Source organism: Protomyctophum bolini (genome assembly GCF_963924005.1).
Source record: "Protomyctophum bolini genome assembly, chromosome: 14".
In the NCBI taxonomy this organism is placed as follows: Eukaryota; Metazoa; Chordata; class Actinopteri; order Myctophiformes; family Myctophidae; genus Protomyctophum; species Protomyctophum bolini.
The window spans coordinates 25,480,538-25,497,162 of record NC_137875.1 but is presented as its reverse complement, the minus strand read 5'-3'; the positions used below and the strand labels follow the sequence as shown (position 1 = coordinate 25,497,162).

The 16,625-nt window shown below is 43.2% G+C and overlaps 1 protein-coding gene across 1 annotated transcript in view; it reads right to left on the bottom strand.

Moving 5' to 3' along the window:
- Nucleotides 1–9,410: 9,410 nt before the first annotated feature.
- The window catches only part of ccdc85a (coiled-coil domain containing 85A), a 39,581-nt gene continuing 32,366 nt past the window's right edge, over nucleotides 9,411–16,625 (bottom strand). The window contains exons 3-4 of the mRNA XM_080782854.1: nucleotides 10,962–11,019; nucleotides 9,411–9,559 (exon numbers count right to left, since the gene is read on the bottom strand). Coding sequence (XP_080638980.1) covers nucleotides 9,544–9,559; nucleotides 10,962–11,019 — 74 coding nt within the window. The 3' untranslated portion in view covers nucleotides 9,411–9,543. The remainder of the gene's footprint in view (nucleotides 9,560–10,961; nucleotides 11,020–16,625) is intronic.

The window sequence follows — 16,625 nt, the reverse complement described above, 5'->3', positions numbered from 1 at the left end:
CAGGACCAGAATCTTTGATGAGAAGAGATTAGCATTTTTCATTTTTGTAAGGTATTAGGATATTCACACCGGCTAGGCCAATCAGATTTTTGGCCCACCCAGATTGGAATAAGATTAAGGTTTTATCAAATCTGATTGTTATATAGTGAAACCTTCGTTTTTTGTTAACCACGTTCCTAGGTGGTTTGAAATGTGATTCAAATCTTATTTCTAAAGATGTTTCTCAGTCTGATTTATACTTGTACATGTACAAAGAAAATGCAGCATTGCAAGTTTAAGTTAAGCATTATTCACAAAATAACACCTACTCCTTCTATTCCTAATTGCTATAGGAATCATCCTCCTCCATTCCACTATTTATTAACCTTTTGCTGGTGTGACGGCAATTTAACCCTCCTGTTTTTAATCCTGTCCATGACCCCAAACATGAGCTATACAGTTAACTGCTACACATATGTTAACTCATGTAAGCTCTCTGTTTACTTGTCTTTAATATGACAGATGTTAAAGCTGAAAGGGAGCTGAAAGCTGAAAACCGAAGGAGACAGGAGATAGACAGTAATAAAGGAAATAGTGTATTCAATTAAATTCAAACTTTATTCAAGACACACAGGGGGTCCATAGAGCACATACAAATACACATAATGCACTTGTTATAAAATAAAATAAACCAGTAAGATACCCTGAGAGCGAAGTCCCTTGCCCTTGAAGTCCCTTCAGGGTTCTTTAAAGCGGTGGCTATACTGGCTAAATGGACTTTGTATGACGTGATGTGCGTTCCTAAGTCTATGGAATTTGTATGATGTCATGTGCGTGGCTAAGTCTATGGACTTTGTATGTCCGAAATGCTTCTGTACATCAAAGTCAATTGCCTAGGCAATGGCAAATGACATAAGTGGGTGACTTCATCATCATGCCTGATCATCATGATAAAAAGCGTCTCTCACTTGAAGTTTTGATGATTGCTCATTGCCTTTGTGGGTATGTATGTCCGTTTGAGCACGGAATGTGGTCATATGATTGGACATCATGTTGTTGTCATCATCAGACGTCATCATTGTGATGAAAGGCGCCGCTCCCTTCACACGAGTGTGATTGGCGGGTCGGCGGGGGGGGGTGCCCTGGGCGTGGCGGTTGCTGGGATGTGGTCAGCACTGGTTGGCTGCACCCGGCCGGCAAGGCACTGTGTGTGGCTGATGCAGGTTGAACCTCGGTGATGGCTGTGCCCGGGGCGCACCTCAGTGGATTCGTCTATAGCTGGAAGCCTGGAGGAGAGGGGCAGTGATTACACTCTAAGATGGTTGGAGCCCACCTGATGACCTCTCTTGCAGGCCAAGGCTTCATCCATTAGAAATTGATTATAATTGCATCTATTACTATAATATATATTGCATGTATTTACAAACCTGGAAACTTTCCAGGTTTGTAAATGACTTTCCAGTGGAATAGCTCCCTTTTGCCTGTGCCCAGTAATTGCTCTGCTGACTTCAGAATTGCTCCTTTGGTGTATTGTCATAATGTGGCATGATTAGACTTAACCCAGGCTTATCTCTCAATGGAGACCTAATGAAGCATGAGGCTGATTTGCACTGTCACATGTATGCACACATGCATGCCTGTGTCCAGATTGTCCACAATCTGTGTCCAGATTGTCCAGATTGTCCTCAAAGGTATGCAGATCATGTAAATCCATGCAATCCTTTCTGGTCTTCTGCACATAAAGCTTGGTGTGTTATGACTATTGTCTATACTCTAATGTACTGACAAGGCAAGCACAATACAAGGGTTTTTCATGGAAGCAGTCTGTCCGTCCGTGTGTCTGTCCGTCCGTGTGTCTGTCCGTCCGTGTGTCTGTCTGTCCATGTGTCTGTCTGTGTGTCTGTCTTTCCATGTGTCTGTCTGTGTGTCTGTCTGTCCATGTGTCTGTCTGTGTGTCTGTCTTTCCATGTGTCTGTCTGTGTGTCTGTCTGTCTGTCCATGTGTCTGTCTGTCTGTGTGTCTGTCTGTCCATATGTCTGTCTGTGTGTCTGTCTGTCCATGTGTCTGTCTGTCTGTGTGTCTGTCTGTCCATATGTCTGTCTGTCTGTCCGTCCATGTGTCTGTCCGTCCGCGTGAGACATGCGTGGGAACTGGCATACGAGTGGAGTGAACCAGTAAGACGGGCGAGAAGCGACCTCACCCTAAAGGCGCTGAAACAACAGAGCTTCTTAATACAGCACAGTTATGTTGCGTTCACACAGGCATAATGCAACGATGCAGTCTGTCATTCATTGTCAATGGAAGCCAGCGACGTGACGTTGCAAAGACGTCCAAATCAACTCACAACACGTCTTTGCATCGTTTCATCTGCGTCTGTGTGTGTGTGTGTGTGTGTGTGTGTCTGTGTGTGTGTGTGTGTGTGTGTGTGTGTGTGTGTGTGTGCGCGAAGCGTGCGTGAGTGTGCAGCCAGTATAAAACAGGACTGCTGCTGTGAGGGTCAGATGCGAACATGACTTATGCCTACATTTAGCCTGTCTGCCTCACTGCCCTTTGTGTTCTTTTGATTGCTCATTCAGAGCACAGAGAGAGGGAGAGTAGGCCCTCTACTAGAACTAATATGACAACATGCACACTGATTCTAAACCACAAAAACACTGCCTGGGGGGAGAAACAACGCATTAGGCCTACCTACCAAAACATTTAAGGCTCTACAGATATACCCTGTATACAATAAAATAACCCCATCCAACATGGAACCATTTTATACTGATTCTTTAAAAACAACAAAGTTCGTAGTTTCCGATGCACAATTATATTTTTATTCAGGACAAGAGAGCTTGAACATATGTTTCAGGCAGCCAGACTACCTTAAGAAGGCAGCCTTGTTGTCTGAAAACATAATTAGGCATCGGAAGCTACAAGTGTAGCTACAAGTGTACAGCAGATAGACTCTGTTGATAGTGTTGATTACCGACTGTTGGCCGACACCTCCAAAGGACTGGTGTACATTGCACCTTGAAATACTGATTCTTTATATAGCACAAACTGAAACTCACCTTTGGAACGTATTGGATTACATCAATTTTATAATGGCGATAAACCACTGCGACTGTTTAAAAGACCAGTAACGGCCTACTGACAGACAGACGGATATACTGACAGATAGACAGGTGTACTGCTAGTACATTATACTGTCAGACAGACAGTTATACTGGCAGACAGACAGTTATAGTGGCAGACAGACAGTTATAGTGGCAGACAGACAGTTAGACTGGCAGACAGACAGTTATACTAGCAGACAGTTATAGTGGCAGACAGACAGTTATAGTGTCAGGCAGCTATAGTATACTGGCAGACAGACAGGTATACTGGCAGATAGACAGGTATACTGGCAGATAGACAGATACAGTGCATACGGTAGGCAGATGGGTACAATATATTGGGACACACAGATACCCTGAGAGATGGAGAATCCACCACTGCTGCATTGCAGTGTGTGTGTGTGTGTGTGTGTGTGTGTGTGTGTGTGTGTGTGTGTGTGTGTGTGTGTGTGTGTGTGTGTGTGTGTGTGTGTGTGTGTGTGTGTGTGTGTGTGTGTGTGTGTGTGTGTGTGATACAGTATACTATAGAGAGAGAGAGGGAGGGGGGAGAGAGAGAGAGAGACACTGAGAGATATAGCTAGAGCAGGAGAAAGAAAAGAGGAAACAAATAGTGTTTGTGTATATAATTCTACTGCTGATAGGGATATAGGACATCTTAATCAGCACCTCTCTCTCTCTCTCTCTCTCTCCTGCCGCTAGGCTACTGTATATCACCACTTCTGTGTGCCATGAGCACAATCACATGTGTGCTCTGTTCTGTTGCATGCGTTTCCGCAGTGTGTCTCATTACTCTGTGTGTGTGTGCGTGCGTGCGTGGCGTGCGTGCGTGCATGCGTGCGTGCGTGCGTGCGTGCGTGCGTGCGTGCGTGCGTGTGTGCGTGCGTGCATGGGTGCGCGTGCAACACGTGGGTGGCTCACATCAGATTTTCTTTGATCCTTCACCATCAGTTAATAAATAATAGCAGAGGGTTTCTTTGGCAGTCAGCCAGACATAAATCTGGATGTAAGTGTGCATATGTGATGATAATGATGACATCCTGGTTGACCACCACGCCCCCCAGGATGATCCTGACAGACCCGACACTGTTCCTCTCTCTCTCTAGCCCATTGGTTCTCAAACATATTTGACTCAGGGCACCCTGAGTGGAAATAGCTTTTTCATCCACAGCACCCTGAATGACATTGTTCATGTCAGAACGCGTGACTCACGCAACGCGTGTCACAACACGCCACAACGTGTCACAACGCGTCACGTTGAGGTTGTTGCTTGCCCTAAAATAACTGCTATCTAATAATGCTACGCATTTCATCTTGAAGAAACACAAAGAGAAATATCTTGAAGTGTGTTCAGTATGTATGTTTATATAATGGTATTGCACCTCAATCAATTGCAAGAGAAAAGACAATGGGAGGGTCTGCGGGGGGGTGCCCTGCCATGGGCGCGGCGGTTGCTGGGGTGGCCGGAAGGACACTGCCTTGCATGCGTGGGACCAGGTGTGACCCTTGTCTATAGCTGGCAGCCTGGATGAGAGGGGCGATTTGTCCAATCACTGCTCGACCCGCCAGCTGGAGAGTGTAGTGGTCTAAGAAGGTTGGAAACCACCTGATGACCTCTCTTCCAGGCCAAGGCTTTATCCATTAGAAATGGATTATTATCACATCTTTGATGTATTATAGAGCTTCAGTACAATGAACACAGTACAATGTTATTTCTTCTTTTATAAAGACACTTTATTACTTTAATACATATACATCTCTGGATAGAATAATTAGTTATACAATACCAATACGTCAAAAATAATAACTATTGTAATATATCATATATAAAACTAAGCCGATATACTACTCTGGAACTCTTAAAAACATAAATGTTTTGTTGATATATATTATACTTCCTGTTTTGTATTATCTGCCACGACGTCTTAAAAATCACAGAGAGAAGAGGTTATACAGTGTGGATCTGAGAGTAAACATCTGTCTGCGCCCACGCGCGCATATAGCTTTGAATTATGAAGTCCTCACAAAGGTATAAAGTTAATGCTTCTCACAGGCCTCCACCTTTCAGATCTGATTTAGGATTATGACTTAGTTTAGGGTTAGAATATGTACTGTATGTAAATTCACGGGAAAGTGCACATGAGCACATAGTATATGCCTGATGTGTGTGTGTGTGTGTGTGTGTGTGTGTGTACCTGTGTTATATTACATCCATTATATCCCTCTATCTAGTTGGGAACAACACTTTGCTTCCTCTTTGACTCAGTCTGAGGGTAATATCTTGATAGTAAAACTACCTGAGCTTTAAAAGTCTCATTACATTCAGGGGCATGCCGATATCTGAGTTAAGAGTTTGTAATACATGATGCGTATCCAAGTACAAATTAGGTTTTAGGCCTAAATCAGTTCAGCGCTGACAATGCAGTTGCGCTTGGCAGGATCTGGGTCATAGTCTATAGGAAAATTGGCCCCGACTCGGGTTTAAAAATGTGAATAAGCTTTAGGCTCAGGCTGGACTGATGAGGGTTCTGGTGTTACACGTCCTTCCCCCGGCCTCCCATCTGTCCTCAGCCTCCTATTGCTTTACTGTCCTAAAGAAATTAATCCATTTCACCATTTTCAACCTATGCATGTAATTGGTCCTCACTAATGTTCATCATTCATAATATGCCACCATTACTGTCTCTCAGAGGAGGGGTTCAGAAAACCGTCACAAAAGTCGATGGGGAATCCAAGCTATTAGAAACTGTGGGCTTTCTATTCCTCGACAGTAGCATGTTATAATAGAAGCCATTGTTCTCGTGTTATTAATAAATATAGGCTAATCTTGTTTGGGGAAAAAGAAACCTGCCTAACGTCCCATAGGTGAACCATTTTGCTCATTTGCTTAAAGAACCATGGTTATGGAATTAACCTCCAGTTTCTGAAGTATCCATGGTAGCCCTCCTGTGAGAAAAAAATGGCGCCATTTTACCATGAGCATTACTGAGGACCACTTATATGAAGAGAGGTTGGAAATGGGTGAAGTGGTTTTTTATATTGAGGATTTTGTGCGATTCCTCTGGTTTTGTGATGGCCAGCACCTCAGTAGTTTGTGTGCTGTTACATGTTGTGTTTAACATTGTGCTCAGAGCGACTAGCTAGCCTAGGACTGAACCGCAGCAGATCCTTCAAAACAAGTCCTAAATATTCTCCCCTCTAATAAATAAATAAACTACTCTTACTTGAAGGGATATTTCACTTTCAAAATAACTGTTTTCGAGAAAAGATCCTAATTATAACAGTAGTCTTCTACGCATGTGCGAGCACGCGCCATTCGTGCGGGGGTGAGCATGGCGTTGCCTAGCAACCAGTTAAAAGGTTGGTCTTTAGCGGTGCCATTTAAGATCCACATAAATCCATATAAAACGTATATATATATATAACAGATGGCTATTAAAAATATATATTTATACGTCAGACAATGTGTTAAAAACAAACTGGAAAATGAGCAGCCTGAGCATCAGGGAAAGAATTTATATTTAAAAAATATATTAAAAATAAATGAAAAAAGCAAATACAGGCACCTCACATATTAGGAGGGCAGTATCAGTCACCAGACAAATGTTTTCTCTGAATTTAGCATGGTTAAAATGGAGGTTGAAGTTACAATGGGGTTGTATAGGAAGGGGGCGGGGCCTAAAATGAATCTAGCAACTTAAAAACTGTCCGCTGTTGCTCATAAAAGCCTGAGTAGACGATAAAATGACCAAATTGTTTTGAAAGTGAAATATCCGTAGCATGAACCCTGTGGTCCTGAACTAGACACATGGATGCCTTGTAGATGACACACATACACGCACGCACACACGGCATTGACACAAGGGCTCGGGTGACTAGAACACTGTTGGTAGAGGATTCACAAAAAGCCAAACATCAGCAAAAACTTGTCCCCTAAAATAATGTTCAGATGTTAATACGCCTCTGCATGTATAATTTCATTCAACACCTTGAATTACATATCCTGTATTGAGTACATTTTGTGAAGTTACACAGTAACAAAGTATATGGCAAATTATCAAGTTTCATTACATAGAGCACTAATACTGTAAGACTGTGGTTCTCAAACCTTTTCATATCAATAACTAACTATGTATTTGGCTGTGGACCCCCATTTCAAAATATTTTGTGCTAGGGACCCCATACAAGATTTGTGTTGTTAAAATGTTTCTAAAATAGTTTTTTTTTTAAATAGCATATGTATAAGCTCACAATGCGTCACTTCGCCACACGTTGTGAGATTGTGGATCAGCTTATTTTCAAATAACCGTCGTACAGTATATAGGGTATTGTTTTTATCGTCTCATAGTGGTCCAAAAATAAAGAAACTGTCTCTGTGATATTATCGGGAAGGTGCAGGCTATGTATATCGTCAGTCACTCATATTTGATGCAGTCTGAGTGAAAATGTAACTAATTCAGCGGCAGTAACATTTTTAGAACACAGTTCTTATTTGACGTGATATACAAAAAGTCTATGTGAATTCAGAATGGGTAGAAGAAAACGCAAACCAGGTAGGATGTGTAAATTACGTCAGACTTCGGTGCTCTTGACTCTATGCACAGCAGCCATTTTGGAATTAACTCTTCTTACTACTGGGCCTCTTCCGACTTCCTTCAAAGGTGTTACTAATTAAGGCTAGCTGTTCCATTTAGCATACAGTGCCATTTAGAACCCACTCAAGGACATTTTTGAGACCCACTGGTGGCAGAGTGTTTCCAGTAAGCCAACATGCACAATAGCAGCACCCTGACTCTGTTTGACAAACGGAACAGAGCCTTAATTACTATTAGTATCATCGGTAACTGAAGAGACACGGAAGTAGCAAGAGTTATTGTATGTGCATTGAGCCTAACAATATTCACATGCCATGAGAAGAAAGAATCAATGTGTCCTTGCACATAGCCATGCCAAATTGAGTTACATTACCGTCTTACAAAAGGATTTCATTACATTTCTTTCATTACAACCTGACACCATGACATGAATCAAGATTGATTCATTGACCATAATGTGAATGTATATGTTTTTTAAAGACAGTATTGTTGTATGTTGCTTCAAATTCCATTTTATACCTTGGAATAAATTAAAACCCTCCACCTGCAGTAATTACATGAAAAAACTGTCTTTACAGTATGTCCCTTAATGCTCTCTCTCTCTTTCTCTCTCTCTGTGTCTCTCACTCAGAAGAGGTAGAACCTTTTTTTGTTGGCAACAGAGATTTCCTATTAGTCAGTTTCTATTTGAGTTTGTGCAGAGCTCCATTCATCCGTCTTCAAAGTTTTCCCCTTCCATCTCTGTGTCCATCATACAGTACTTGCTGGGTCTTAATTTCTCGGGGACGATGGGGTCTCGCTCTCTCTCTCTGTGTGTGTGTGTGTGTGTGTGTGTGTGTGTGTGTGTGTGTGTGTGTGTGTGTGTGTGTGTGTGTGTGTGTGTGTGTGTGTGTGTGTGTGTGTGTGTGTGTGTGTGTGTGTGTGTGTGTGTGTGTGTGTGTGTGTGTGTGTGTGTGTGTGTGTGTGCATGAGGGGGGGTGGGGGGGCAGTAGGGTCTCCAGTGGTGGACAGTAACAAAGTACATTTTTTGGATACTTGAGACTTTCACTCCACTATATTTCAAAGACACATATTGTACTTTGGACTCTATTATTTACTTATTAATTACTACTATTTCTAGGAAGGGGGGAGTACATTATGAATTAACCACTATTTCAGGAAGGGGGAGTACATTATGAATTAACCACTATTTCAGGAAGGGGGAGTACATTATGAATTAACCACTATTTGCAGTGAATGAAAAACAGATTTGTCAAGCTTGGGACGTATTGTGAGCTTGTAGATCTGTTGTTTTCAACATTTGAATACAACATTTCTGGAAAGTCTTATATAATGCGGTCAGCAATGCATTGATAATAAAAAACAAAATGTACTTTGTAATTTGAAATTTTCATGTAGCTATATTTTTAAAGCATGTACTTTTGAATACTTAGAGCACTTGCTTTTTCAAATCAAGTACTCCAGTACTTTAACTCAAGCACACATCATCTGACAGAGGAATGTTCTCTCGTTGAGTAATATTTGACCTGGAGTATCTATGCTTGAGTTAGTACTGTGTTAGTACTGTGTTAGTACTGTGTTAGTACTGAGTTAGTACTGAGTTAGTACTGTGTTAGTACTGTGTTAGTACTGAGTTAGTACTGTGTTAGTACTGAGTTAGTACTGTGTCCACCGCTGATGCTCTCTCTGAGGGTGTGTGCTCTCTCACTGATGAATGCTCTCTCCGAAGGGCTGTGCTCTCTCTTGGTGTGTGTTGTGTCTCTAGGGTGGGGATCTCTCTGACGGGATGGTCTCTCTGAATGTGTGTGTGTGTGTGTGTGTGTGTGTGTGTGTGTGTACTGTGCAGCATGTGATCAGGAGGCCTGTTGTGGTCAGGAGGCATCATAGCTGAAAGACAAGAACAATACAGCCATGTCACTCTCTGTTTGCGTGCGTGCGTGCGTGCATGGAGTGTTTGCTCAGCAGAATGAGGACCCTCCTCTCCAGGTCCTGCAGCTGATTTATTTTCCCATTAACGACTTGCTATCATTAAATATGAATGTCCTGCTCCCATCATGCATCAGTCAGCTTACAGGCCACAGCAGAGACTGAGGTCGTGACCCCAGCCACCCCCACCCTACACAAATCATAAATACATTGCACACTAACTTACAAAACATATTCATGTTATTATAATGTGACATTGTTAACTTTGCGCTGTCCATAAAATCCTCTAAAATGTCAGAAACATTCAACCATCTTGGCTCTCTGACACATAGTACATTTTCACTTGTAATTTACGAAATAATTCTGTGATCTTCTGACCGTCAGAATGGAATAGGGTTGTCCCGATCGGATCGGGTGATCGATCGGAAATCGATCATTTTGAAATGATCGGAATCAGATCGGGAGCCAAAAAACGTGATTAGGACATCCCAGTATCAATATTATATCCATATCATGATATTAGACCATTGTGATATGGCATAAACGTGTTCTAAATATATTATAAATATCAGACCGGGAAAAATCCATATCGGCATACTCAAAATCAAATTATCGGATCAGGAGCAAAAAAACGTGATCGGGACGTCCCTAATTACAAACTCATAAATAATGATGCACTGGTATAATCTACTCCACTCCCCTGCAGTAAAATATTTTTTGTTATTTCATGTACTGTATTAGCATTATTTTACGTACAATGCACTGTATTCAGGGAGCCTCACCACCAGATGTTGCCTATTTGGTTGTATGACACTATAAAGTAACAACAATCTACAGTGTATTTCTGTTTGTGAAAAACACAAACATGCTGTGGAAAAAATATAGATTTCAGGCAGAGAAGCTGCATGAGCCCGCCTTTATTGTGCATACTGGTTGATTCTATGGAAGCATATTGATAGCAGTACATGTGTTGAATGGTTCTATGGAAGCATATTGATAGCAGTACATGTGTTGAATGGTTCTATGGAAGCATATTGATAGCAGTACATGTGTTGAATGGTTCTATGGAAGCATATTGATAGCAGTACATGTGTTGAATGGTTCTATGGAAGCAATGAGCATATTGATAGCAGTACATGTGTTGAATGGTTCTATGGAAGCATATTGATAGCAGTACATGTGTTGAATGGCAAGGAGTTCTGGGAGTCATTTGCATAAGTGTGTATAACTTGTCCCATTATGACGGGCACAGACATTATGGAAGGGAGTGTCTTAGGGTTATTACAATATTATTAACATATCATTCTTTTACAATTAAGTATGAATAATGTGTGTGTGCGTGCGTGCATGCTCATGAACTCACCTGTCCCAATGGTTTACACTCCTACATGGGTGGGTACAGCACCCTGCCGATATCAGTGCTGTGAAAGGAATCACACAGACAAAATCAATAGACATGATCAATACAGATGATCGGGCATCAAAATAACAGTTACTGCAGGACTCCACAGTTCAATATAAATCTGATTCAGAGATACTGGTTGTCAGTATAGACAAAATCACAGAGGCTTGCCTGGGTGCCATTACTGAGGTGTACCATTAAGTGCAGCAGCACTGATTAGCTACACCTTTTTCCAAAAAGTGTACAGTATTTTTTTAAATCATGCTTTTATGTGGGCACGCCCACATACGCCTGGTTTGCCTGGTGGGTGGTTGTAGCTGTAGTTGTATGATAAAGGGCAATTGGCTGATAGTGTGATGTCACTACTATATGGTTTATTTCATTGGCCCGTTTGACTGTCAAGGGTTCAGCCTGCAGGAAGAAACCCTAAATACAAAGTTAATACACCATTGCACATAACAACGACTCCAGGGTGTCTAATGAGGTACTGTCACCTCATAGACACATGAAAAACTGGCACACAAAAAATAAAAAATAAAATGATGAAGGTGTGTAATAATGGGTTACACTGCGTTTCATGGCATGAACGTCACACCTGCTCCACTCCACTGTGGGCATGTCGCAGGTGCACTTAGTGGGTGTGTCCCACTTCTGATTTACAGACCTCTGACGGAACTGACCACTCGGCGCTGTATGGAAATAGCGCATTTAATCGAGTGATCGCTGGTGTAAAATCAATCCGAATTGGGCAACTATGTGGTCTATTTTGTGCCTAAAATGAATAGCTTATCTACAGTCAAGCTGTAAGACGTCGGGACGCCAAGCCTCTCTGTTTCTGTCGGCCACCCGTGAAGCGCTGCTGCTGTGGACGGCTGCTGCAATGACAGCGGGAGTGCAGGACCTCTGTCTTGTGCGCTGTTTCACAGCTACCCCTTATGGCGAAATATGTAATATGTCTGCCGTTAAGAGACTACAAACATGATCCGCCGATAGTATTAATAACCTAAACTATAGTTTTGTGCTGTTGGACTATATTGTGGATGTAGTGACACACACACACACACACATACACACACACACACACACACACACACACACACGCACGCACACGCACACGCACACACACCACTCCAGATGGTTCTAGGCAGCAGCTGTCCCCAGCAGCAGTGCTTGACGGGCAGCCAAGAGAAACAGACCGGCTCGATGTCCGTTTATTACAGCTTGATTGTACACAATCTATACAGTTTTGTCACAACATGGACCACATTATTTGCTCTATGGTGATTAATTTCTCACCTGCAACCTCTAGGTGAAGACCTTGTTATGGATATTCTGGACTGCAGCAGTCACTGCAGCTGCATGTCCACCTGAAGTGGTGTCGAGTTTCACCCAATGCGGAAACGGTTGCTACGTAGTGATTGGCTGTAGTCCAGCCAGCTCAGTACACGTCTAATTTGCATAATATTGAGCAGAACTGTTGCAAAACTTTTTTGCCGCCCCATATAACGCTTGCCCCGCCTTTTCCGTGCAGCTCCCAACCCCAAGATCCTTATGTGCAGCGATTCGGCCTGCTTTCGCCTTGAGCATAAGTTTCCGGGAAAAACTGTGTGTGTGTGTGTGTGTGTGTGTGTGTGTGTGTGTGTGTGTGTGTGTGTGTGTGTGTGTGTGTGTGTGTGTGTGTGTGTGTGTGTGTGTGTGTGTGTGTGTGTGTGTGTGTGTGTGTGTACGTGTGTGCGTACGTGTGTGTGTGTGCATGCATGTGTGTGTGTGTGTGTGTGTGTGTGTGTGTGTGCACTGTGCAGGCCAACACACACACACAAACACACACACCAATAGGCCAGCACATAATGGTCAGCCCTGATATAAACACGTTTACACACGCTTCACACTTGCACGTGCAAGACTACGAGCACACACACACACACACACACACACACACACACACACACACTGTTCCACTCATCCAGGAGATAGCAGAAAGATTATATTACTCCACCTCTCTCTCTCTCTCTCTCTCTCTCTCTCTCCCCATCCCTCACTTAAAATCACACCATATCTGGGTGGCAGCACTTCCTGTTATCTGTCTTCCACTCCTTCCTGAGCTTTTGTGACAGTCTGTACGGTATGCCTGCCTTCCTGTCTTGCCAGTCTCGATCTCTCTCTCTCTCTCTCTCTCTCTCTCTCTCTCTCTCTCATGCTTTCTCTAAATAGTCTAAAAGTCTAAATACAGTAGTCTTTCTGCCTCCCTAAACCAAATAAACTCTAGCTAGGTTTGACACCATGTCAATTATATTCTAGGCTGTAGGCTGATTTAGTTCATATGTTGATATTGCTCTGAATCTGCAGTCTGCAATATCTCACCAAAGTACTTAATTCCTAGCTGCACTATACTGTATTAATTCCAACTCCAGCGGTCAAGGTCATTATATTCAGTCCAACTCCAGCAGTCATGGTCATTATATTCATTATACTCCAGTGGCCATGCCAGTGCAAATGAAACTTTCTCTCCCTAGTCTTCCTCCTTGTCACTTTTCTTCACATCTGAAGAACGTGACAGCCAATAGTCCGACAGCCAATAGTCCGACAGCCAATACTCAGACAACCAATAATCAGACAACCAATAATCAGACAACCAATAGGGCCCGGACGGTTAGCTCAACCGTCTGGGCACCTAGGCTGCCAAGCCAGCCGGGCGGCATGCCGCGGGTTCGACTCCCAAGCCCAACGGCCTTTCCCACGTGTCACTCCCCATCTCTCTCCCCCTTTCTTGTCTGTCTACTGTCACTATCAATAAAGGCATAAAAAGCCCCAAAACAAATCTTAAAAAAATATAAATAGACAACCAATAGTCCCACACCCCAACAGCACCACTCAGTTCACACGGTTCTGAAGTTTTGCATATGAATGAGTTCCTGTGTGGTGATGTGCAGGTTTGCTTGTGAGTGTGATTACATGTTTGTATGGTTTGTATTGTTTTTGTAGTGTCTGTATGCTCACCCCATTGACACACTACCGGTTCTGTTAACAAACCTGCTAATAGTATGCAAGTATGCAATCATGCAATACTTAATTTACCCCTGTGGGGATTAATAAAGTGTATTTCATCTCTCTTCTGTACCTTCTTTACAGTATATCATGTTCTTAGCTATCTCTGTTGTCCTCCCGTCTCTCTTTCTCCCCTATCTCTGTTTCATCTCTTGCAGTATTTCACCTTCCCATCCCTCTCTCTCCTGTGTTGACCTGATCTCACATCTGCTTGCATCCCTGAGGTCCTGTCGCAGAGAGAGAGAGAGAGAAAGAAAGACTAACAGCCAGGTCTCTGTTGGACCACAGCTGTGTGATCTGCTCCAATGTTTGTGTGTGTGTGTGTGTGTGTGTGTGTGTGTGTGTGTGTGTGTGTGTGTGTGTGTGTGTGTGTGTGTGTGTGTGTGTGTGTGTGTGTGTGTGTGTGTGTGTGTGTGTGTGTGTGTGTGTGTGTGTGTGTGTGCTGCACATAAAACATATATGTGTCTGTAATCCGTCACCTGTACACTTTCACTGCTCAGCCACACGCTACATCTCCTATGCAACTAAACTACAGTAGACAGATTTAAAAACATGTGTAATCCCAAAATCCCTGTTGATGCGCCTCACGTCCTGCATGTCTTTCTTCACCCATTAAAGATCACATTGTGATTAAACAGCAGTAAGTATTGGAGGGTTGGGGTCAGGTTAGTGCAAGAATACCACAGGCTCTAGTTACTTCCATGGCCTACTGGCAGCATGCACAAGACATCTGATAGGTCCAGTGGTTTGATCGGTCCAGACAAACGACAGACAGACAGACAGACAGACTAGAAAAGAATGTGTTCCTTCATATTATGAAAAGAAGACATGTACTGAATAAGGGAGTGGATGCGATGCCATGCAAGTAGCTTGCAAATCCAAACAGGTCTCTGTAGTTGGATCTGCTTCTGTGAATAGAATTGGTCCGAGACCACTTTCTCAAAAGCGTCTTGGTGCGTTTATTTTGGTCTGCATGCACCCTAGTTTGATTGTTGTTTTCACACCTGCCTAAAGGAACCGTTCCAAGATGGTAAATGCACATTAGAGCTTAATTCAACCAGACTCAACAACGCAGGTGTGAAATCGCCCTCAAATGCCTCAATGTCTGTTTTGGGATTTAGCAGTGGGGAAGGGGTGTTCCCCCACTAAAGTTGGTATTTTGGTTACCTGTCTAAATCCCTAAAAGACCTCCGTTACCCGTTATATTATGCATAGGTGTGGTTTGGCCGTTGCAATAATTAAACCAATCACCAGTCCACGTGCCATTGCCTTTAAGAGATCCCTTATCCGTTGCCCGTTAGTGCTATATTGCTTCATAGCCTTACGGTCTATAGCCCATGGAAGACTGTTCACTTGTGCTGCACACCCCCACCCCCGTCGTGCCGTTCTTTTTTTTTCTCCCACCCCACAGAGCCAAGAACACTCATCTTTTCATTGAGTCACAACTCGCTCAAATCTCACTCATTTTTTAAATGTAAAAGTTCTGTGTAATCTTTCATTTGGTATATACAGTAGATTGTGCGTGTAGGCAGTCTATACAGAATGGTATAAAGCGAAAAGGAAAGTTCGGTAAATACATCGTTTTAAACCCCATTTGCTGCTGATGAACTGATGGCCGGGCTACACCGGGCGATAACTTCTTTGACTATACAATTATATAAACACAATGGACACGAGGAACGTAAGTGGCAAGCACACACTATAGGAAAATTACAAAGAGATGCATAGGAGAATAAGGAGAGGTGACGCAGCCTGCACTAGCGGACATCTCCATGCAGGCGCGCGGTGCCCCGTGCACGCCGCTCTTTACCAAACTTATTTGCCATTACTGGTGCTTTGAAACTCCACTATCGCTTTCCCAAATGTGTGTGACCAAAATAGCAATTTAGGGGAAAGCGTGCCAGCACGCCCATCTCCATGCAGGCGCGCGGTGCCCCGTGCGCGCCGCTCTTTACCAAACTAATTTGGCATTACGGGTGCTTTGAAATAGCAATTATGGGGAAAGCGTGCCAGCACGCCCATGACCACACCTCTAGGCGCAAATACTGGTGTCGGCAAAAAGGATAGCGGGTGACACTGGACCAAAATACCGTTAAGGGACAGAGGAAGCTCCTATAGTCGTAATTCGGCTGAATTGCGGGGCCGGGTCGTGGGTAAAGTCGCGACGAAATTGGAGCCCTGAGTGTATATATTTAGGTGGAAACAGCAGAGACACAGACATACAAACACACTCACACACAATAGCCAGTGAACACAGAGAGAGACACACGTGCAAACGCACACACACACACACACACACACACACAGAGGCCGAAGTTGAATATACATAACACAGAAATCAGACACGGGAAGGTGAGCGTGCATGTGTTAGTGTGTTGGTGTATAATGGGTTGTATTTGTGTGCGTGACTCGTGAGTGTGTATTTTTGTGCATGTGTGTGTCGGTCCATCGTATCCAGGTGAATATGAGGTCCATTAATATGTAAAATGCCCTGTTTTGAAATAATGGCAGAAAAGAGCTTCAAAGCAGCATGGAAATCAGCTGCCAGAGAGCAGCTGTTGGCCTAGTTAACTACCATGA